Here is a 24,938-nt window from a genome sequence, read left to right on the forward strand (position 1 = left end):
TTCCATGGTTGATTCCCCACTTCCCTTCATGTGATTCCATGGTTGATTCCCCACTTCTCTTCATGTGATTCCATGGTTGATTCCCCACTTCTCTTCATGTGATTCTCCACTTCCCTTCATGTGATTCCATGGTGGTGGGGAATCACCCCACTTCTCTTCATGTGATTCCATGGTTGATTCCCCACTTCCCTTCATGTGATTCCATGGTTGATTCCCCACTTCCCTTCATGTGATTCCATGGTTGATTCCCCACTTCTCTTCATGTGATTCCATGGTTGATTCCCCACTTCTCTTCATGTGATTCCATGGTTGATTCCCCACTTCTCTTCATGTGATTCCATGGTTGATTCCCCACTTCTCTTCATGTGATTCCATGGTTGATTCTCCACTTCCTTTCATGTGGTTCCATGGTTGAGCGTTGATTTATCTCCCATCTCTCAGTGGCGGCTGCTGCTGCTGCCCACCTGGCAGCCTGATGCCCACCTGGCTGCCTGATCTCCTTCCAGTACATGACTGTGTTTCTGAGGATGAATCTGAGGAGCAATGTTTTTGATTCACATAATTCATATAGTTTGCCACTGAGGCTTTTGAGCTCACTCTGATCTGACACATCCAGGCAGGAGTTAAATTGGTCACAATCACAACCCACTGGGCACGGACGTCAATTCAATGTCTATTCCACGTTGGTTCAATGTAATTTCATTGAAAATAAGTGCGGGACAACGTTGATTCAACCAGTGTGTGTGCAGTGGAAATGAGCTGGATGATAGTAGCCAGATCTGGCAAACATTATAGATCCAACAATGAATCCTAAACAATTGGGTGAGTATCCTCAACTGATAGGGGCTGCAGGGTAGCCTAGTGGTTAGAGCATTGGACTAGTAACCGAAAGGTTGAAAGTTCAAATCCCTGAGCTGACAAGGTAAAAATCTGTCGTTCTGCCCCAGAACAAGGCAGTTAACCCACTGTTCTGAGGCAGTCATTGAAAATAAGAATTTGTTCTTAACTGACTTTCCTAGTTAAATAAAAAACTGTCTAACATAAGTGCCTTCAGGAGATTTCATGTTTATGGCAAAAGGAAGCATAGGGGAATGTAAAGAAACACACAGCTAAGAAAAATATCCCCAGGGTGACACAAATCCTTCAGTTTTGACATAAATTTGACAGGGAGACAAACTTGCACAAACATTGATAGCCTACCAAACGCTCAGTTAAGACAGTGCTGCCATCATGTGGGCAGAAATAATATTGCATTGCATGTCGTCATGTCCTGACTCCTGACACTAAATCATGCAGATCAAGAATTTACTACCACTGTCATCATAAAACATGTATAAAACTCATAAAGGAGACCATTGATTTATCTTTAAAATAAGTGGCTATGAATCAGAATTTATCAGGAGAATTTAGCATACATCACATTTCCCTCTCTCATTATGCTTCTGCCTTTGTTATAAAAAGAGACGACTGAAGGATCTTTGTTCTCTGTTTTCACAGGTGAGTAGTCTCTGGAAACACCAATAGGGGTGGCAGGTAACCTAGTGATTAAGAGCGTTGGGCCAGTAACCGAAGGGCTGCTGGTTTAAAATCCCTGAGAGAAATCTGCCAAGGTGGAAAAATCTTACGTTCTGCCCTTGAGCAAGCTAGTAAACTCCCAACAACAACTGTTCCCCGGGCACCGATGACATCGATTAAGGAATCCCCCCCCACCTCCACCACCTCTTTGATTCAGAGGGGTTGGGTTAAATACGGAAGACACATTTCGGTTAAATGCATTCAGTAGTGCCTAAAATGTTGAATCATGAACAAAATTACTTTTTTACTTTTAGGTCGTTTTGTTTAATTAGAAAGAGGCATAACTTAGACCGCTTGTGATAACAACCAATACTGTGCATCTAAAAAACATCACACCACTACATAATAACAATATATAAAAAAGGTGAATCCATTTTACATAGGGGGAACTCCCATAGATACCATAAGTGAAAGTAGAGCCTCTGAGAGAGATGATCATTCTGACAGCAGCTGTCAGGCAACAGTGATCCGTCCAATAGATGGCTGTTAAAAAGATAGTGAGGACAGCCAGACTGATGTCTGTGTGTCACAGTGTGGGTGTGTCCCATAAGGCACCCTGTTCCCTATTCCCAGCTACCTGGTCATGCAATATATAGGGAACAGGGTGCCTTATGGGACGCACCCACTGTGACAAAACAGACATCAGTCTGGCTGTCCTCACTATCATGTTAACAGCCATCTATTGGACAGATCAGTGCTCTGGCTCTTCCACCCTAGTCCAGAGTATAGATGTTCTCCTCCACAGGTCTCCTCATGCGGATCTCATAGATGATGTGAGGCGGCTCTTTGGCTGACAAACTAGAGGGACACAACATCATCACGCATGGATCATTCCTAATCAATGATAAGTAATTGGACTAATTGAAGCCTATACATTCTTCGTTCATTTATATGTCAAATTTGTCTTTGTAATTTAAAATGTTTTGTGTTCAATCATTTGTTTACACGTCAGTCGTGCGTTATCATGTGTTTGCTTACCAGCCTGTCTTTAAAGCTCTTCTGTGAATCCCTCCTAGAGAAGAAAATAAATAGTTGAAATCAACTCAAATCTAAGTTTATTCGTCAATATGCATAGGAGGATACAGCATATTCAGCACATTGTAAACAACACAATGAAATACTTACTCTCAATTAGTTAGTGGTAATACACTGCTAAATGGGCAAACATTTCACATCACAGCAAGATGTCTGAATACGTGAGCATTACCACACTGGGCTTTTTCTCGACAGAGGATGTGAGTTTGCAGGTACATACGTTTAAACCCCAATATCACCAAAGCCCCCATTATAAGTAGGAGCAGACTGAGGGAGAGAGAGAGCACTGGGATGTTGATCTGGAGAGAGAAGCTGGGAAGAGGCTCCTCCATCTGGTTACAGAGCACAGAGAGAAGAAGAAGGGTTAAACTCTTGGAGGGATTTGTTAGGCTTTCATATGGTGAGTAATGTTCGGTTATATGCCAGTGGCGTTACTATATAGTAGTGTATAAAATACTCACAAGTGTTTGCGAAGGGAAAAGACTGGTGTTCTGTCTTGGAATGGCTAGATGTGATGATTCAACAGCTCTCCAGTGTTCTAGAAAAGGAGACACCTCACAATGAAGATGTGGAAGGATGGTAAAATCTCTCACTTGGCAGGACATTCTGACATTCAATCACCCCTGAGACATCATCAACCACTGCTACTTGATTCTCTCGAAATGAAAAGTGTCATTTCATCACTTGCCCCCCCCCCATCCCTTTGTTTGTGGTTTCCGATGAAATACACGGAGGACTGTGAAATACACGGAGGACTGCATTGCACTGAGCAGCGCAATGTGATTCAAGATAATACTGCATAGTATAAAACATGTGTTTAAAATGTTTGAGGCTCTTTGTGATTAAACAGCCATAGAAAACGAGTTAGAATCTTGGTCAGAAACTATTCTCTGAGAGGGAAGTGTCCTCATTTTGAAAATGAAAGTTTGTAAGGCATGTAAGGAACTGTTAACATCATTTTTTTCTCCATTTGATTTGTAAGCACATTGAGCAACTTTGCGAGGCAAGATCCATTGAGTTTGATCATTGATGTCATAACACTGGGAGTGTGAATAAAGGGTGATCATCCGTTTTCATTCCCATCTAGTTAGGATTTCTCAATGTTTAACCACACATGAATCATCATTACGACCGTCAACACAACCCAAGAGGTTAAGAGGTCAGGCCTAGGTTCCTCTAGAGTTCGCATGAGATTAATACGATCTATTTATTGTATGCCTTTGATCTATTTATTGTATATCTTTGATAGGAAATACGCATCTCACATGCATCAGGATCCCATGAGTTCACCCCTTTCTCTATTATACACTGACTCACCTGTGGTGGGAGGAGCTTCTGTAACATGTACAGTGGTGCTTGTTGGCAAAACGGTCACTGGAGCTAAGAAAACAATTCACAAATTCAAAACATACATTTTGGGAGAGTGAATTGCATTATGGGCCAGTTTTGATTTAATTACGTGCCATACAACAAATAGGACCGTGTTTGTTTTGTGGACGAGAAAGCTAGAAAGACTAAGTTAATTGATTCCCATTGTTGCCCAAGCGTGTAGAGTAGTGAAAATAAATTATATCTCGCCACAAATTACCTTTCATGACCCTTAAGTTTTGAATAATTTTTTTGTCGTTGAAAATGCCATCTATGTCCACTCTGCAACAGTATGGCCCACTGTCTGTCCGCTTGACGTCGAGAATTCCCAGGTCCATTTCTCCCGCGAGGACATCACCTGCCAGTCTGTACCTGTCCGACACCTTGGAGATGACGCCATGTTTGTCTGTCTGCGCGAGGATGTTGTTGCACCAGAACGTGCCACATTCTCGTCCCCAGCACACGCGGCTCAAACCCAAACGGCTCACTGAATATTGACAGGACAATGTCGCAGTAGCACCTTCCATCACCTTGAATGCTGACACTGAACACCTGGCTGTTGAGCAGGGGGAAATAAACACAGGTATGACAAGGCTATTTCCTCCTTCCAAAGGTTCCGTACACATCTTAACAACATCCCAAGGTCAACCACGAAACTTTCTCAATTTTGCCTCAAGTTTTGATCAAAGGGCTATATTTTGTAGCTTGCTACGCATCTCAATTCGGTTGCTATAATTATAGTAAAAGTATGGTAGTCTTCGAAACAGTAGCCCATGTAGGTATGGGAAAACTAATACACAGCCATGTCGAATAACTCAAAGTAACACAAACACATTATTGGATGAAAACTGCCATGTATAACGTTGAACAGTTAGACCTACTCAATGTAGCTGCGAACGTTGAACAGTTAGACCTACTCAATGTAGCTGCGAACGTTGAACAGTTAGACCTACTCAATGTAGCTGCGGACAGTTAGACCTACTCAATGTAGCTGTGAACAGTTAGACCTACTCAATGTAGCTGTGAACAGTTAGACCTACTCAATGTAGCTGTGAACGTTGAACAGTTAGACCTACTCAATGTAGCTGTGAACAGTTAGACCTACTCAATGTAGCTGTGAACGTTGAACAGTTAGACCTACTCAATGTAGCTGTGAACAGTTAGACCTACTCAATGTAGCTGCGAACGTTGAACAGTTAGACCTACTCAATGTAGCTGTGAACAGTTAGACCTACTCAATGTAGCTGCGAACGTTGAACAGTTAGACCTACTCAATGTAGCTGTGAACAGTTAGACCTACTCAATGTAGCTGTGAACAGTTAGACCTACTCAATGTAGCTGTGAACGTTGAACAGTTAGACCTACTCAATGTAGCTGTGAACAGTTAGACCTAATCAATGTAGCTGCGGACAGTTAGACCTACTCAATGTAGTTGGGGACAGTTAGACCTTCTCAATGGAGCTGTGAACAGTTAGACCTACTCAATGTAGCTGCGAACGTTGAACAGTTAGACCTACTCAATGTAGCTGTGAACAGTTAGACCTACTCAATGTAGCTGTGAACAGTTAGACCTACTCAATGTAGCTGTGAACAGTTAGACCTACTCAATGTAGCTGCGAACGTTGAACAGTTAGACCTACTCAATGTAGCTGTGAACAGTTAGACCTACTCAATGTAGCTGTGAACAGTTAGACCTACTCAATGTAGTTGGGGACAGTTAGACCTACTCAATGTAGCTGTGAACAGTTAGACCTACTCAATGTAGCTGCGAACGTTGAACAGTTAGACCTACTCAATGTAGCTGTGAACAGTTAGACCTACTCAATGTAGCTGTGAACAGTTAGACCTACTCAATGTAGCTGTGAACAGTTAGACCTACTCAATGTAGCTGCGAACGTTGAACAGTTAGACCTACTCAATGTAGCTGTGAACAGTTAGACCTACTCAATGTAGCTGTGAACAGTTAGACCTACTCAATGTAGCTGCGAACAGTTAGACCTACTCAATGTAGCTGCGAACAGTTAGACCTACTCAATGTAGCTGTGAACAGTTAGACCTACTCAATGTAGCTGTGAACAGTTAGACCTACTCAATGTAGCTGTGAACAGTTAGACCTACTCAATGTAGCTGTGAACAGTTAGACCTACTCAATGTAGCTGCGAACGTTGAACAGTTAGACCTACTCAATGTAGCTGTGAACAGTTAGACCTACTCAATGTAGCTGTGAACAGTTAGACCTACTCAATGTAGCTGTGAACAGTTAGACCTAATCAATGTAGCTGCGGACAGTTAGACCTACTCAATGTAGTTGGGGACAGTTAGACCTACTCAATGTAGCTGTGAACAGTTAGACCTACTCAATGTAGCTGCGAACGTTGAACAGTTAGACCTACTCAATGTAGCTGTGAACAGTTAGACCTACTCAATGTAGCTGTGAACAGTTAGACCTACTCAATGTAGCTGTGAACAGTTAGACCTACTCAATGTAGCTGTGAACAGTTAGACCTACTCAATGTAGTTGGGGACAGTTAGACCTACTCAATGTAGCTGTGAACAGTTAGACCTACTCAATGTAGCTGCGAACGTTGAACAGTTAGACCTACTCAATGTAGCTGTGAACAGTTAGACCTACTCAATGTAGCTGTGAACAACAGTTAGACCTACTCAATGTAGCTGTGAACAGTTAGACCTACTCAATGTAGCTGTGAACAGTTAGACCTACTCAATGTAGCTGTGAACAGTTAGACCTACTCAATGTAGCTGTGAACAGTTAGACCTACTCAATGTAGCTGTGAACAGTTAGACCTACTCAATGTAGCTGTGAACAGTTAGACCTACTCAATGTAGCTGCGAACAGTTAGACCTACTCAATGTAGCTGCGAACGTTGAACAGTTAGACCTACTCAATGTAGCTGTGAACAGTTAGACCTACTCAATGTAGCTGTGAACAGTTAGACCTACTCAATGTAGCTGTGAACAGTTAGACCTACTCAATGTAGCTGCGAACGTTGAACAGTTAGACCTACTCAATGTAGCTGTGAACAGTTAGACCTACTCAATGTAGCTGTGAACAGTTAGACCTACTCAATGTAGCTGTGAACAGTTAGACCTACTCAATGTAGCTGCGAACAGTTAGACCTACTCAATGTAGCTGTGAACAGTTAGACCTACTCAATGTAGCTGTGAACAGTTAGACCTACTCAATGTAGCTGTGAACAGTTAGACCTACTCAATGTAGCTGTGAACAGTTAGACCTACTCAATGTAGCTGCGAACGTTGAACAGTTAGACCTACTCAATGTAGCTGTGAACAGTTAGACCTACTCAATGTAGCTGTGAACAGTTAGACCTACTCAATGTAGCTGTGAACAGTTAGACCTACTCAATGTAGCTGCGAACAGTTAGACCTACTCAATGTAGCTGCGAACAGTTAGACCTACTCAATGTAGCTGTGAACAGTTAGACCTACTCAATGTAGCTGTGAACAGTTAGACCTACTCAATGTAGCTGTGAACAGTTAGACCTACTCAATGTAGCTGTGAACAGTTAGACCTACTCAATGTAGCTGCGAACAGTTAGACCTACTCAATGTAGCTGCGAACAGTTAGACCTACTCAATGTAGCTGTGAACAGTTAGACCTACTCAATGTAGCTGTGAACAGTTAGACCTACTCAATGTAGCTGTGAACGTTGAACAGTTAGACCTACTCAATGTAGCTGTAAGTCGCTCTGGATAAGAGCGTCTGCTAAATGACTTAAATGTAAATGATGTAAATGTAGCTGTGAACAGTTAGACCTACTCAATGTAGCTGTGAACAGTTAGACCTACTCAATGTAGTTGTGAACGTTGAACAGTTAGACCTACTCAATGTAGCTGTGAACAGTTAGACCTACTCAATGTAGCTGTGAACAGTTAGACCTACTCAATGTAGCTGTGAACGTTGAACAGTTAGACCTACTCAATGTAGCTGTGAACAGTTAGACCTAATCAATGTAGCTGCGGACAGTTAGACCTACTCAATGTAGTTGGGGACAGTTAGACCTTCTCAATGTAGCTGTGAACAGTTAGACCTACTCAATGTAGCTGCGAACGTTGAACAGTTAGACCTACTCAATGTAGCTGTGAACAGTTAGACCTACTCAATGTAGCTGTGAACAGTTAGACCTACTCAATGTATCTGTGAACAGTTAGACCTACTCAATGTAGCTGCGAACGTTGAACAGTTAGACCTACTCAATGTAGCTGTGAACAGTTAGACCTACTCAATGTAGCTGTGAACAGTTAGACCTACTCAATGTAGTTGGGGACAGTTAGACCTACTCAATGTAGCTGTGAACAGTTAGACCTACTCAATGTAGCTGCGAACGTTGAACAGTTAGACCTACTCAATGTAGCTGTGAACAGTTAGACCTACTCAATGTAGCTGTGAACAGTTAGACCTACTCAATGTAGCTGTGAACAGTTAGACCTACTCAATGTAGCTGCGAACGTTGAACAGTTAGACCTACTCAATGTAGCTGTGAACAGTTAGACCTACTCAATGTAGCTGTGAACAGTTAGACCTACTCAATGTAGCTGCGAACAGTTAGACCTACTCAATGTAGCTGCGAACAGTTAGACCTACTCAATGTAGCTGTGAACAGTTAGACCTACTCAATGTAGCTGTGAACAGTTAGACCTACTCAATGTAGCTGTGAACAGTTAGACCTACTCAATGTAGCTGTGAACAGTTAGACCTACTCAATGTAGCTGCGAACGTTGAACAGTTAGACCTACTCAATGTAGCTGTGAACAGTTAGACCTACTCAATGTAGCTGTGAACAGTTAGACCTACTCAATGTAGCTGCGAACAGTTAGACCTACTCAATGTAGCTGTGAACAGTTAGACCTACTCAATGTAGCTGCGAACGTTGAACAGTTAGACCTACTCAATGTAGCTGTGAACAGTTAGACCTACTCAATGTAGCTGTGAACAGTTAGACCTACTCAATGTAGCTGCGAACGTTGAACAGTTAGACCTACTCAATGTAGCTGTGAACAGTTAGAACAGTTAGACCTACTCAATGTAGCTGTGAACAGTTAGACCTACTCAATGTAGTTGGGGACAGTTAGACCTACTCAATGTAGCTGTGAACAGTTAGACCTACTCAATGTAGCTGCGAACGTTGAACAGTTAGACCTACTCAATGTAGCTGTGAACAGTTAGACCTACTCAATGTAGCTGTGAACAGTTAGACCTACTCAATGTAGCTGTGAACAGTTAGACCTACTCAATGTAGCTGCGAACGTTGAACAGTTAGACCTACTCAATGTAGCTGTGAACAGTTAGACCTACTCAATGTAGCTGTGAACAGTTAGACCTACTCAATGTAGTTGGGGACAGTTAGACCTACTCAATGTAGCTGTGAACAGTTAGACCTACTCAATGTAGCTGCGAACGTTGAACAGTTAGACCTACTCAATGTAGCTGTGAACAGTTAGACCTACTCAATGTAGCTGTGAACAGTTAGACCTACTCAATGTAGCTGTGAACAGTTAGACCTACTCAATGTAGCTGCGAACAGTTAGACCTACTCAATGTAGCTGCGAACAGTTAGACCTACTCAATGTAGCTGTGAACAGTTAGACCTACTCAATGTAGCTGTGAACAGTTAGACCTACTCAATGTAGCTGTGAACGTTGAACAGTTAGACCTACTCAATGTAGCTGTAAGTCGCTCTGGATAAGAGCGTCTGCTAAATGACTTAAATGTAAATGATGTAAATGTAGCTGTGAACAGTTAGACCTACTCAATGTAGTTGTGAACGTTGAACAGTTAGACCTACTCAATGTAGCTGTGAACAGTTAGACCTACTCAATGTAGCTGTGAACAGTTAGACCTACTCAATGTAGCTGTGAACGTTGAACAGTTAGACCTACTCAATGTAGCTGTGAACAGTTAGACCTAATTAATGTAGCTGCGGACAGTTAGACCTACTCAATGTAGTTGGGGACAGTTAGACCTTCTCAATGTAGCTGTGAACAGTTAGACCTACTCAATGTAGCTGCGAACGTTGAACAGTTAGACCTACTCAATGTAGCTGTGAACAGTTAGACCTACTCAATGTAGCTGTTAGACCTACTCAATGTGAACAGTTAGACCTACTCAATGTAGCTGTGAACAGTTAGACCTACTCAATGTAGCTGTGAACAGTTAGACCTACTCAATGTAGCTGTGAACAGTTAGACCTACTCAATGTAGCTGTGAACAGTTAGACCTACTCAATGTAGTTGGGGACAGTTAGACCTACTCAATGTAGCTGTGAACAGTTAGACCTACTCAATGTAGCTGCGAACGTTGAACAGTTAGACCTACTCAATGTAGCTGTGAACAGTTAGACCTACTCAATGTAGCTGTGAACAGTTAGACCTACTCAATGTAGCTGTGAACAGTTAGACCTACTCAATGTAGCTGCGAACGTTGAACAGTTAGACCTACTCAATGTAGCTGTGAACAGTTAGACCTACTCAATGTAGCTGTGAACAGTTAGACCTACTCAATGTAGCTGCGAACAGTTAGACCTACTCAATGTAGCTGCGAACAGTTAGACCTACTCAATGTAGCTGTGAACAGTTAGACCTACTCAATGTAGCTGTGAACAGTTAGACCTACTCAATGTAGCTGTGAACAGTTAGACCTACTCAATGTAGCTGTGAACAGTTAGACCTACTCAATGTAGCTGCGAACGTTGAACAGTTAGACCTACTCAATGTAGCTGTGAACAGTTAGACCTACTCAATGTAGCTGTTAGAACAGTTAGACCTACTCAATGTAGCTGTGAACAGTTAGACCTACTCAATGTAGCTGCGAACAGTTAGACCTACTCAATGTAGCTGTGAACAGTTAGACCTACTCAATGTAGCTGTGAACAGTTAGACCTACTCAATGTAGCTGTGAACAGTTAGACCTACTCAATGTAGCTGTGAACAGTTAGACCTACTCAATGTAGCTGTGAACAGTTAGACCTACTCAATGTAGCTGTGAACAGTTAGACCTAATCAATGTAGCTGCGGACAGTTAGACCTACTCAATGTAGTTGGGGACAGTTAGACCTACTCAATGTAGCTGTGAACAGTTAGACCTACTCAATGTAGCTGCGAACGTTGAACAGTTAGACCTACTCAATGTAGCTGTGAACAGTTAGACCTACTCAATGTAGCTGTGAACAGTTAGACCTACTCAATGTAGCTGCGAACGTTGAACAGTTAGACCTACTCAATGTAGCTGTGAACAGTTAGACCTACTCAATGTAGCTGTGAACAGTTAGACCTACTCAATGTAGTTGGGGACAGTTAGACCTACTCAATGTAGCTGTGAACAGTTAGACCTACTCAATGTAGCTGCGAACGTTGAACAGTTAGACCTACTCAATGTAGCTGTGAACAGTTAGACCTACTCAATGTAGCTGTGAACAGTTAGACCTACTCAATGTAGCTATGAACAGTTAGACCTACTCAATGTAGCTGCGAACGTTGAACAGTTAGACCTACTCAATGTAGCTGTGAACAGTTAGACCTACTCAATGTAGCTGTGAACAGTTAGACCTACTCAATGTAGCTGCGAACAGTTAGACCTACTCAATGTAGCTGTGAACAGTTAGACCTACTCAATGTAGCTGTGAACAGTTAGACCTACTCAATGTAGCTGTGAACAGTTAGACCTACTCAATGTAGCTGTGAACAGTTAGACCTACTCAATGTAGCTGCAACGTTGAACAGTTAGACCTACTCAATGTAGCTGTGAACAGTTAGACCTACTCAATGTAGCTGTGAACAGTTAGACCTACTCAATGTAGCTGTGAACAGTTAGACCTACTCAATGTAGCTGCTGTTGAACAGTTAGACCTACTCAATGTAGCTGTGAACAGTTAGACCTACTCAATGTAGCTGTGAACAGTTAGACCTACTCAATGTAGCTGTGAACAGTTAGACCTACTCAATGTAGCTGTGAACAGTTAGACCTACTCAATGTAGCTGCGAACAGTTAGACCTACTCAATGTAGCTGTGAACAGTTAGACCTACTCAATGTAGCTGTGAACAGTTAGACCTACTCAATGTAGCTGTGAACAGTTAGACCTACTCAATGTAGCTGTGAACAGTTAGACCTACTCAATGTAGCTGCGAACAGTTAGACCTACTCAATGTAGCTGCGAACAGTTAGACCTACTCAATGTAGCTGTGAACAGTTAGACCTACTCAATGTAGCTGTGAACAGTTAGACCTACTCAATGTAGCTGCGAACGTTGAACAGTTAGACCTACTCAATGTAGCTGTGAACGTTGAACAGTTAGACCTACTCAATGTAGCTGTAAGTCGCTCTGGATAAGAGCGTCTGCTAAATGACTTAAATGTAAATGATGTAAATGTAGCTGTGAACAGTTAGACCTACTCAATGTAGCTGTGAACAGTTAGACCTACTCAATGTAGCTGTGAACAGTTAGACCTACTCAATGTAGCTGTGAACAGTTAGACCTACTCAATGTAGCTGTGAACGTTGAACAGTTAGACCTACTCAATGTAGCTGTGAACAGTTAGACCTACTCAATGTAGCTGCGGATGTTGAACAGCTAGACCTACTCAATGTAGATGCGAAGTTGAACAGTTAGACCTACTCAATGTAGCTGTGAACGTTGAACAGTTAGACCTACTCAATGTAGCTGTGAATGTTGAACAGTTAGACCTACTCAATGTAGCTGCGGACGTTGAACAGTTAGACCTACTCAATGTAGCTGTGAACAGTTAGACCTACTCAATGTAGCTGTGAACAGTTAGACCTACTCAATGTAGCTGTGAACAGTTAGACCTACTCAATGTAGCTGTGAACAGTTAGACCTACTCAATGTAGCTGTGAACAGTTAGACCTACTCAATGTAGCTGTGAACAGTTAGACCTACCCAATGTAGCTGTGAACAGTTAGACCTACTCAATGTAGCTGTGAACGTTGAACAGTTAGACCTACTCAATGTAGCTGTGAACAGTTAGACCTAATCAATGTAGCTGTGGACAGTTAGACCTACTCAATGTAGCTGTGAACGTTGAACAGTTAGACCTACTCAATGTAGCTGTGAACAGTTAGACCTAATCAATGTAGCTGCGGACAGTTAGACCTACTCAATGTAGCTGGGGACAGTTAGACCTACTCAATGAAGCTGTGAACAGTTAGACCTACTCAATGTAGCTGTGAACAGTTAGACCTACTCAATGTAGCTGTGAACAGTTAGACCTACTCAATGTAGCTGTGAACAGTTAGACCTACTCAATGTAGCTGCGGACAGTTAGACCTACTCAATGTAGCTGGGGACAGTTAGACCTACTCAATGTAGCTGTGAACAGTTAGACCTACTCAATGTAGCTGCGAACGTTGAACAGTTAGACCTACTCAATGTAGCTGTGAACAGTTAGACCTACTCAATGTAGCTGTGAACAGTTAGACCTACTCAATGTAGCTGTGAACAGTTAGACCTAATCAATGTAGCTGCGGACAGTTAGACCTACTCAATGTAGTTGGGGACAGTTAGACCTACTCAATGTAGCTGTGAACAGTTAGACCTACTCAATGTAGCTGCGAACGTTGAACAGTTAGACCTACTCAATGTAGCTGTGAACAGTTAGACCTACTCAATGTAGCTGTGAACAGTTAGACCTACTCAATGTAGCTGTGAACAGTTAGACCTACTCAATGTAGCTGCGAACAGTTAGACCTACTCAATGTAGCTGTGAACAGTTAGACCTACTCAGTGTAGCTGTGAACAGTTAGACCTACTCAATGTAGCTGCGAACGTTGAACAGTTAGACCTACTCAATGTAGCTGTGAACGTTGAACAGTTAGACCTACTCAATGTAGCTGTGAACAGTTAGACCTACTCAATGTAGCTGCGGACGTTGAACAGTTAGACCTACTCAATATAGCTGTGAATGTTGAACAGTTAGACCTACTCAATGTAGCTGTGAACAGTTAGACCTACTCAATGTAGCTGTGAACGTTGAACAGTTAGACCTACTCAATGTAGCTGCGAACGTTGAACAGTTAGACCTACTCAATGTAGCTGTGAACGTTGAACAGTTAGACCTACTCAATGTAGCTGCGAACGTTGAACAGTTAGACCTACTCAATGTAGCTGCGGACGTTGAACAGTTAGACCTACTCAATGTAGCTGTGAATGTTGAACAGTTAGACCTACTCAATGTAGCTGTGAACGTTGAACAGTTAGACCTACTCAATGTAGCTGCGAACGTTGAACAGTTAGACCTACTCAATGTAGCTGCGAACGTTGAACAGTTAGACCTACTCAATGTAGCTGCGGACGTTGAACAGTTAGACCTACTCAATGTAGCTGTGAACGTTGAACAGTTAGACCTACTCAATGTAGCTGTGAACGTTGAACAGTTAGACCTACTCAATGTAGCTGCGAACGCTGAACAGTTAGACCTACTCAATGTAGCTGTGAACGTTGAACAGTTAGACCTACTCAATGTAGCTGTGAACAGTTAGACCTACTCAATGTAGCTGTGAACAGTTAGAACAGTTAGACCTACTCAATGTAGCTGTGAACAGTTAGACCTACTCAATGTAGCAGTTAGACCTAGACTAATGTAGCTTTAAAATCGAACGTTGAACAGTTAGACCTACTCAATGTAGCTGTGAACAGTTAGACCTACTCAATGTAGCTGTGAACGTTGAACAGTTAGACCTACTCAATGTAGCTGTGAACAGTTAGACCTACTCAATGTAGCTGTGAACGTTGAACAGTTAGACCTACTCAATGTAGCTGCGAACGTTGAACAGTTAGACCTACTCAATGTAGCTGTGAACGTTGAACAGTTAGACCTACTCAATGTAGCTGCGAACGTTGAACAGTTAGACCTACTCAATGTAGCTGTGAACGTTGAACAGTTAGACCTACTCAATGTAGCTGTGAACGTTGAACAGTTAGACCTACTCAATGTAGCTGTGAACAGTTAGACCTACTCAATGTAGCTGTGAACGTTGAACAGTTAGACCTACATTTACATTACCTTTAAGTCATTTAGCAGACGCTTTTATCGAGAGCGACTTACAAATTGGTGCATTCACCTTATGACATCCAGTGGAACAGCCACTTTACAATAGTGCATCTAAATCTTTTAAGGGGGGGGGTGAGAAGGATTACTTTATCCTATCCTAGGTAGCTGGGGACGTTGAACAGTTAGACCTACTCAATGTAGCTGCGAACGTTGAACAGTTAGACCTACTCAATGTAGCTGCGAACGTTGAACAGTTAGACCTACTCAATGTAGCTGTGAACGTTGAACAGTTAGACCTACTCAATGTAGCTGTGAACAGTTAGACCTACTCAATGTAGCTGTGAACAGTTAGACCTACTCAATGTAGCTGCGGACAGTACACCTCCAGCCAAGGCCAAAGCTGCCAACCTGTCTAGAACAAAGCCGTTGGAGACCCGTGTCACTCTAGTAGTAAACAAAGGACACACAAAGAGTGAGGCTGTTTCTGTGGTGTTAGTCAGATTGTGGGGGCGGGGCATCCAACTCGAACTACACCCATGTAACCAATCATTCAACAGCCTAAACTCCAATTATTTGTACTTGTTTTAGATAACGTTTCCTTGCCTGAAAATGTTAGGAGGACGAGGATCCAACGACGGGGGAAAAACGGTCCAGAACTAGCAGCCATCTTGTGTATCCAGTGTGTAGGAGTGGAGGGTGTGTGCTGGGAATGGGCAGGGTGGCTCAGAGACAGGGCATCTGAATGGGCAGCTGTGTTCTCGTGGGGGCCACTGCTGGTGACATCTCCAGGCAGGACAGCCACAGCCACTGTGACCCCTCTGCTAACCTCCTCCTATGGCAGGGCTGGGATCGAAGAAAAGGCCCATTGTTGATGGAAATTTCATCTGCATATACCAGAGTAAACAAACTGATGATTTAGGAGGCTCATCTCCCAGGGTACACAATGTGTTTTTAAAAGCTAACCCGTAGCCAAAGGTTATGACTAGCCAGTTCCCAAAATCCTTAAATTAATGTTGTAAGGCTTTTAGTAGTTTTTAACAATGTATTAGTGGAAAAACAATTGTGTAGCCAATGAATAATTAGACACATTAGAATTTCAAGTTAGAATTTTTATTATCATGCAACAGATTGGGTTTGAGCAAGACAATATACCCCAAAATTGGGTAAAGAAGACCATTTTCCGAAGAATGTTGCGATTATGTGTGACTTTTTATTGCCTTTGTATGCCTGGGTGATGTTGCAGATGGGTGTAGCTAAATGTCCTGGTTAGAGGACATGGAGAGGATAGAAAACCATAGCACACTTCCTGCTAAGTCATTGCTTTTCATTTCATCAGGCATTAAAGCTTGATGCCATTTTTATTTTGGTCACTTTTAGGCTATTACATAAAAAAATTATCTGGTCATCATAATCAATTGAAACATACACTGTTAACAAATCCAATGAAATGTAATTGGTGACATGCACATGGTTAGCAGATGTTATTGGTGACATGCACATGATTGCAGATGTTATTGGTGACATGCACATGGCTAGCAGATGTTATTGGTGACATGCAGATGTTATTGGTGACATGCACATGGTTGCAGATGTTATTGGTCACATACACATGGTTAGCAGATGTTATTGGTGACATGCACATGGTTAGCAGATGTTATTGGTGACATGCACATGGCTAGCAGATGTTATTGGTGACATGCACATGGTTGCAGATGTTATTGGTGACATGCACATGGCTAGCAGATGTTATTGGTCACATACACATGGTTAGCAGATGTTATTGGTGACATGCACATGGCTAGCAGATATTATTGGTCACATACACATGGTTAGCAGATGTTATTGGTCACATGCACATGGCTAGCAGATGTTATTGGTCACATACACATGGTTAGCAGATGTTATTGGTCACATGCACATGGTTAGCAGATGTTATTGTGAGTGTAGTGAAATGCTTGTGCTTCTAGTGTTAGTGCTGAATACACAAAGGAAGCCATATTAGTAAGGCCCTTTTTTTTCAAATAAACCTTTCAATAACACAAATCAACTGTTTGGTTCACTTATCAGCAAACACTACTGATTCTGTAGTGACTTTTGTCTTGTCCGGCTGAATCATTAGCCTGTAAGTCAACCTCAGCCATGTAACCCAGAGCTACAGCACTACTGCACTATACTGCACTATGCAAGGTGTTAACAGCGTGAGCGTGGTGGCGAAGTGTCCGTGCTCCGTCAGTGGATATCCTCATAGTCGTCTCTCTCGTTGTCCTCTATCTGATAGACGTTCTCTACAGCCATCTCTCGAGTGTGCAAGCCCAAGCTGGACACTGAGTTTCTGTACAGGACTGAGCCGCCAGAGAGCTGTGGTCTGACAAAGGAAAGACCAATAAATGCAGAGCTAAGCGAGACGCTGTAGCTTGACATACTGTATTGTCCTTCTACATTATACTGCTTAGTTTCTGATCCAGTTGAATTTATGCTGAGAAAAGTTTTGGAGTGTTGGTGTAAAATCTGACATAGCAAATAGAGTTTGTATTGATTGTATTGATTTAGGACAGGGTTACTTGTTTTGTACTGTATTGAGAATCACATATATTTTTCAGCTGTGATGTTTCACAAAAAGTTCTGAACCTTTCTATTCTTATAGTTTTACAGATTGCAAAGAAACACATTTTTAGGTAAGAGTATTATTATACTATTGATCCATTGACCAAGACTTTTCACATCACCCAGCAGTGCTATTCGCAGAGTTTACTCCCAGTTCTCCAGACATTCCTGAACCTGTGATCAAAAACTAGAATCCGGCGTCATTTTGGGTATCAGTTCATAAACCATGTGCCATGGAATCAGTATATCGAAAATCTCTTCCCGTCTATTTTTCACTCTATATGGTACAGCTGTCAAATGTTTGGCCCCTAAAAGGAAACTGGTATACTCTCCCCCTTCCACTTGCCTCTTCCATTTATGTGGTAATGATGGGTAGAGCAGACATTTCCATATATTTTTGTTAGTTACACGTGTGACTCCACCATTCCTATTTATGATATAATTTACAAAGATTATGCAGTTTTTAAAAAAATAATGTTTTTTTAAAATCAGTTAGTATATTTGAGTTTAACTATAATATTTGTTGTAACATTTTGTTCTGTCTTTTCAAGTGGATTAAAATGAAATTGCAACCAACTTTCAGTGGCTTGTTTTAAAATAGTGATGTGGACTGGACCTTTGCATTCACCACTTGGGTCCCGTTTCAGGAATAATGAAACCTTCTGGTTGAGTATCTGATAATCTACCATTTGTACAGGAGTGGTTAAAACATCATCAAACATAATAATGGTCATCTGAGTACATCAATAAAAGTTTGGTATACTTCAACTGGTGTACTTCAACTGGTATACTTCAACGGGTGTACTTCAACTGGTGTACTTCAACTGGTATACTTCAACTGGTGTACTTCAACTGGTGTACTTCAACTGGTATACTTCAACTGGTGTACTTCAACTGGTATACTTCAACGGGTGTACTTCAACTGGTGTACTTCAACTGGAATACCATCCAGCCCTGGAGTTTTCCCAGACTTTAATTGCATCAAGTTCATCCTCTGTAATTTGTCTTTCACATGAGTCTTTCTGTACAGCTGTTCATTTTACATTATTAATAGAGAATAAATCCTTGCAATTAACTTTGGTTAGTGGAGATGGAGGAGACTGAAACGAAAACATGTGCTAAAGTACTTTGCTTCCTCTTTCAAATGATCGTTTGGTGAGTTATGGGTGACTCCGTTATTTGTAAGTTTCAGTAAATTAGTTTCAGTAAATTAGTTTCAGTAAATTAGTTTCAGTAAATTCGTTTCAGTCAATTATTTTTGGTAGCATTTCTATGCTGAAGATTAAAAAACAATTTGGTGCATTTTCCCAATATCCAGTTTGCTTTATTTTATCATATATTCCACTTGATCTTTCTTGAATAAGTTCCTCCATTTATTTTAGTTACAATAAGCGATCTGCTGTACGTATGTTATGACAGAAAAAGTCCCTTATAAATTAATTCTGTCCTGGTTAAAAACAACTTGTCACCCAATAGGATTTGATTAAATTTCGAAATTCCTCGCCCACGTGGAAATGATGTAAGAATAATGTACAGTGCATTTGGAAAGTATTCAGACCCCTTTACTTTTTCATCATTTTGTTACGTTACAGCCTTATTCTAACATTGATTAAATCGTTTTTTCCCCCTCATCAATCTACATACAATACCACATAATGACAAAGCAAAAACAGGTTTAGACATTTTTACAAATAGAATAAAATAATATGGAAATATCACATTTCCATAAGTACTCAGACCATTGAAATATCACATTTACATAAGTACTTCTCACCCCCCCCCCCTTTAAGATTTAGATGCACTATTGTAAAGTGACTGTTCTACTGGATGTCATAAGGTGAATGCACCAATTTGTAAGTCGCTCTGGATAAGAGCGTCTGCTAAATGACTTAAATGTAAATGTAAATGTACTCAGACCATTGAAATATCACATTTCCATAAGTACTCAGACCATTGAAATATCACATTTACATAAGTACTCAGACCATTGGCTCAGTACTTTGTTGAAGCACCTTTGGCAGCGATTACGGCCTCAAATCTTCTTGGGCATGACACTACAAGCTTGGCTCTGGCGAAGTGACCATCGGGTTCTTGGTCACATCCCTGACCAAGGCCCTTCTCCCCCGATTGCTCTGGCGGTCAGCTCTAGGAAGAGTCCTGGTGGTTCCAAACTTCTTCCATTTAAGAACGATGGAGGTCGCTGTGTTCTTGGAGACCTTCAATGCTGCAGGTACCCTTCCCCGGATCTGTGCCTCGAACACAATGACGTCTCGGCACTCTACGGACAATTCCTTTGATGTCATGGCTTGGTTATTGGTCTGATATGCAATGTCAACTGTGGGAACTTATATAGACAGGTGTGTGCCTGTCCAAATCATGTCCAATCAATTACATTTTCCACAGCTGGACTCAAATAAAGTTGTAGAAACATCTCAAGGATGATCAATGGAAACAGGATTCACCTGAGCTCAATTTCACGTCTCATATCAAAAGGTCTGAATACTTGTGTAAATAAGGTATTTCTGTTTTTTGTTGTTTTTAATACATTAGCAAAAATATTGGGGTACTGTGTGTAGATTTATCTAATCCATTTTACAATAAGGCTGTAACATAACACAATGTGGAAAAGTCAAGGGGTCTGAATACTTTCTGAATGCACTGTATGTCCAAACTACTGAGCTACAGAAACCACTGTATATGCCAATTATTTGATGGTCTGACCGCATTCTGTCATCTATCAACACAGCGAGAAAATCTATACAGTACCAGTCCAAAATTTGGCCACACCTACTCATTCAAGGGTTTTTCTTTATTTAAAAAAAACTTTTTTGTACATTGTAAATTAATAGTGAAGACATCCAAAACTATGAAATAACACATATGGAGTCATGTAGTAACCAAAAAAAGTGTTAAACGAGATTCTTCAAACTAGCCACCCTTTGCCTTGATGACAGCTTTTCACACTCTTGGCATTCTCTCAATCAGCTTCACCTGGAATGCTTTTCCAACTGTCTTGAAGGTGTTCCCACATATGCTGAGCAATTGTTGGCTGCTTTTCCTCCACTCTGCAGTCCAACTCATCCCAAGCCATCTCAATTGGGTTGAGGTCAGGTGATTGTGGAGGTCAGGTCATCTGATGCAACATTCCATCACTCTGTTGCTTGGTAGAATAGCCCTTACACAGCCTGGAAGTGTGTTGGGTCATTGTCCTTTTGAAAAACAAATGATAGTCTCACTAAGCGCAAACCAGATGGGATGGTGTATCGCTGCAGAATGCTGAGGTGGCCATGCCGGTAAAGTGTGCCTTGAATTATAAATTATATCACAGAGAGTGTCACCAGCAAAGCACCCCCACACACCACACCTCCTTCTCCATGCTTCACGGGGGTAACCACACATGCAAAGATCATCCGTTCACCTACACGCCGTCTCACAAAGACACGGCGGTTGGAAACCAAAATCTCATCAGACCAAAGAACAGATTTCCACCGGTCTAATGTCCATGGCTCATGTTTCTTGGCCCAAGCAAGTCTCTTCTTATTATTGGTGTCCTTTAGTAGTGGTTTCTTTGCAGTAATTCGACCATGAAGGCCTGATTCACGCAGTCTCCTCTGAACAGTTGATGTTGAGATGTGTCTGTTACTTGAAATCTGGGAGGTGCAATTTGAGGTGCAGTTAATTGCAGATTTCTGAGGTTGGTAAATCGAATGAACTTATCCTCTGCAGCAGAGGTAACTCTGGGTCTTCCATTCCTGTAACGGTCCTCATGAGAGCCAGTTTCATCATAGAGCTTGATGGTTTTTGCGACTGCACTTGAAGAAACTTTCAAGGTTTTTTAAATTTTCCGCATTGACTGACCTTCATGTCTTAAAATAATGGTTGCCTGTCGTTTCTCTGAGCTTATTTAAGCGGTTCTTGCCATAATATTAGGTATTTTATCAAATGGGGCTGTCTTCTGTATACCACCCTGTATAACACAACTGATTGGCTCAAACGCATTAAGGAAAGAAATTCCACAAATTAACTTTTAACAAGGCACATCTGTTACTTGGCTGGTAGCCTAGTGGTTAGAACATTGGACGAGTAAATGAAAGGTTGCAAGATTGAGTGCCTGAGCTGACAAGGTACAAATCTGTCGATTTGCCCCTGAACAAGGCAGTTAACCCACTGTCCCTAAGCCATAATTTAAAATAATAATTTGTTCTTAACTGACATGCCTAGTTAAATAAAGGAAAAATAAATTAAATTGAAATGCATTCCAGGTGACTACCCCATGAAGCTGGTTGAGAGAATGCCAAGAGTGTGCAAAGCTGTCATCAAGGCAAAGGGTGGCTACTTTGTAGAATCTCAAATATAAAATATATAACACTTTTTTGGTTACTACATGATTCCATATGTGTTATTTCATAGCTTTAATGTCTTCACTATTATTATACAATGTAGAAAATAGTAGAAATAAAGAAAAACCTTGGAATGAGTAGGTGTGTCCAAACTTTTGACTGGTACAGTATATCTCATTAGATCATAATGTGTACGCCTCCATTTATCTGCTAGTTCCAATATATCTATGATATTGGTGATTTCCTTACGTGCATGAGGGTGATTGATCACGGATCATCTTGTCTTATTATCTGCTAAGCCATTACACTTATAACTGGCCATACTTATTTCACCATTTGCCATAATGAGATACACATTTCAATTCTATTTATCATTATATATGTTTGTAAACTTACCATTAAAAAGTACCATAATGATTGAGTGTCCATGTAGCTGTACCATGTTATTTGCACTGCTACTGAGTAAACTTCCAATTGTTCTCCACTATTCCAGCCACTAAAGCCTCCTTATTGTTTCACTTCCTCAGTCAGTTGTGGTCTTGGGTCACTTCCTCAATCTGTTGTGGTCTTGGGTCTCATTAGTCATAATTACAGTATTACCTCACAGACATTTACCATAGACCTAATGGTTTTGCTAATTAGGCCTACATGTCCCATCGATAGATATTGCACAGTGATTCAGTCATTCTCTTGTCATATCGTGATGATTCAACGTACTGTCTCAGTTGGAAGAGTTATATTAGTCATGATAACAGTCTACTTACATTTGGAGTCCCATGGCAACTCTTCCCCATCGCTTTCCTGCAATTACATCGGTAAGATGTTCACTGAGAGAATTCATTCTTATTATACAGGCAATGGTATAGATACTGTGTACTTACTCATGACGAGTACAGACACAATCCCCACCCCTGTCAGAACAAGCAGAATGGACCCCAGGATCACAGCCAGGTTGTGGCCTCTCGTCTCCTGTAGACATCACAGATTCATATCAGTTAAAAACGGCATCTCACAGCAGTGTTTCGTTTGTTTTTTGTTGTTGCAGGAATTGCAGTATGTTGTCAAGCTTACTGATTTTGATTCGCTGTAATATAGTGAGGATGAATACTCAGTGGATGTTGTGGTCACAGGACCTACACAATAAGGAAGTAAAAGTATGTTTTCACATGTAAGAATAATACTGCAATAAATTTTTAAAACGATATAAAATAAGACTTCTATGGACTGACATGACGTTATTCGGTAGGCTGTGTTCCGTACCGTGGTCGTGGTTGTCCATGGTCTGTGGGGTTATGGTTACATTGGCAGATGTCTGGGATGTTGTCGGGACACGTGCTGAACTCAGACAGTAAAAACATACTAACTGCTCAGCTTGAACAAGTATACATGCTGTGAAATCATACTATTCCATAGTAGAGGCTCACAATTCTCATCCGATAAGCATCAAGTTATGTCCTGGCCTGTCGTGCGTTCTTTACCTTTCTCAATGGTCAAGCTGACATGATATTTCTCATCGTTGAACCATCCAACGTACTGCACTCGACATCCATACGTTCCAGAGTCTTTCTCTGTGATATTGGAGATGGTTAGAGTGACGTCCCCCGTCTTCAGCTCACCCAATAACTGATACCTAACCGACGATCTACGTGTCACTTCAAACCCATCAGTTGAGATGATTTCATTGTCACAACCACCAGAGCTCGGGATGATTCCTTTCCCCCAGCAAATGTGTTGTAGACCATGAGATTTGGCATCATATTTAAATGGCAGAGTGATATTCTGACCCTCAATACCAAGGATTTGACTGCATTCACTGACTGAAAATGAGAGAGAAGTAGTGAGAACTGAATTTTATTTTAAATCCTATTAATTTACTTATTAACCAGGCTAAAATAGATATATCGAGCATCACTAACCTGAAAGTAGACAGAGGAGAAACCAGCCTGAAATGCACCGAGTCTCCATGATCGGGTTTTGTCACTTTCTCACTCTCATGTGTCAGGTCTTTAATAAACTCAAATCAAATGGCCTGGTCACATGACTTCCTCTCCTTCTCTGACAGCTGTTTCCTTTGCGCTCGGATAAGCAGAGGGTCAGTGTCCTTCTGTTTTACCCTTCCAAAAATTGCACACAGACTTGCACATGTTTTAGGCAAGTTCACATCATTCATAATTTATTGAAAATAAATTAAATCCAGTGTATGATTGTATGAAATACATCCACAGGTACACCTCCAATTGACTCAAATGATGTCAATTAGCCTATCAGAAGCTTCTATATCCATGACATCATTTCCCAAGCTGTTTAAAGGCACAGTCTGAACCACTGGAATTGTGATATAGTGAATTATAAGTGAAATAATCTGTCTGTAAACAATTGTTGGGAATATTACTTGTGTCATGCACAAAGTAGATGTCAAAACTATAGTTTGTCAACAAGAAATTTGTGGAGAGGTTGAAAACGAGTTTTAATGACTCCAACCTAAGTGTATGTAAACTTCCGACTTCAACTGTATGTTTGGATCACCCTATATGTAGGGTTAGGGTTAGGGTTGGACATACTGCTCCCCCCGGACCAGGCCCTAATCCCTGAGACGTAGGACACACTGCTCCCCCTGGGCCAGGCCCTAATCCCTGAGACATAGGACATACTGCTCCCACCGGACCAGGCCCTAATCCCTGAGACGTAGGACATACTGCTCCCCCCGGACCAGGCCCTAATCCCTGAGATTTAGGACATACTGCTCCCCCCGGACCAGGCCCTAATCCCTGAGACGTAGGACATACTGCTCCCCGTGGGCCAGGCCCTAATCCCTGAGACGCAGGACACACTGCTCCCCCCAGACCAGGCCCTAATCCCTGAGAAGCAGGACATACTGTTCCCTCCGGACCAGTCCTTAATCCCTGAGAAGCAGGACACACTGCTCCCCCCGGACCAGGCCCTAATCCCTGAGAAGCAGGACATACTGCTCC

General features: G+C 41.6%; 2 protein-coding genes across 4 annotated transcripts; both read right to left on the minus strand.

Annotated features, from left to right (window-relative positions):
* Positions 1-1,817: 1,817 nt before the first annotated feature.
* LOC124014456 (hepatitis A virus cellular receptor 2 homolog) lies at positions 1,818-15,823 on the minus strand. The gene is made up of 7 exons (XM_046329462.1): positions 15,626-15,823; positions 4,199-4,534; positions 3,928-3,990; positions 3,072-3,148; positions 2,831-2,942; positions 2,554-2,587; positions 1,818-2,373 (listed from the first exon to the last, which is right to left on the minus strand). Exons 1-7 carry the CDS (start codon positions 15,687-15,689, stop codon positions 2,289-2,291), a joined length of 771 nt encoding a protein of 256 aa, XP_046185418.1. The 5' UTR covers positions 15,690-15,823; the 3' UTR covers positions 1,818-2,288.
* Positions 15,696-24,009, minus strand: LOC124014444 (hepatitis A virus cellular receptor 1 homolog). 3 transcript variants are annotated; one of them, XM_046329439.1, is made up of 7 exons: positions 23,883-24,009; positions 23,445-23,783; positions 23,227-23,301; positions 23,038-23,099; positions 22,848-22,935; positions 22,731-22,767; positions 15,696-15,865 (listed from the first exon to the last, which is right to left on the minus strand). In XM_046329439.1, exons 1-7 carry the CDS (start codon positions 23,929-23,931, stop codon positions 15,844-15,846), a joined length of 672 nt encoding a protein of 223 aa, XP_046185395.1. In that variant the 5' UTR covers positions 23,932-24,009; the 3' UTR covers positions 15,696-15,843. The 3 variants fall into 3 exon arrangements, with proteins under 3 accessions (XP_046185395.1, XP_046185402.1, XP_046185386.1); XM_046329446.1 differs by having other exon boundaries at positions 15,768-15,906; XM_046329430.1 differs by lacking the exon at positions 15,696-15,865 and adding an exon at positions 16,863-17,387.
* Between the last annotated feature and the right edge of the window lie 929 nt (positions 24,010-24,938).

Source organism: Oncorhynchus gorbuscha, linkage group LG02 (genome assembly GCF_021184085.1).
Source record: "Oncorhynchus gorbuscha isolate QuinsamMale2020 ecotype Even-year linkage group LG02, OgorEven_v1.0, whole genome shotgun sequence".
NCBI classification, from domain to species: Eukaryota; Metazoa; Chordata; class Actinopteri; order Salmoniformes; family Salmonidae; genus Oncorhynchus; species Oncorhynchus gorbuscha.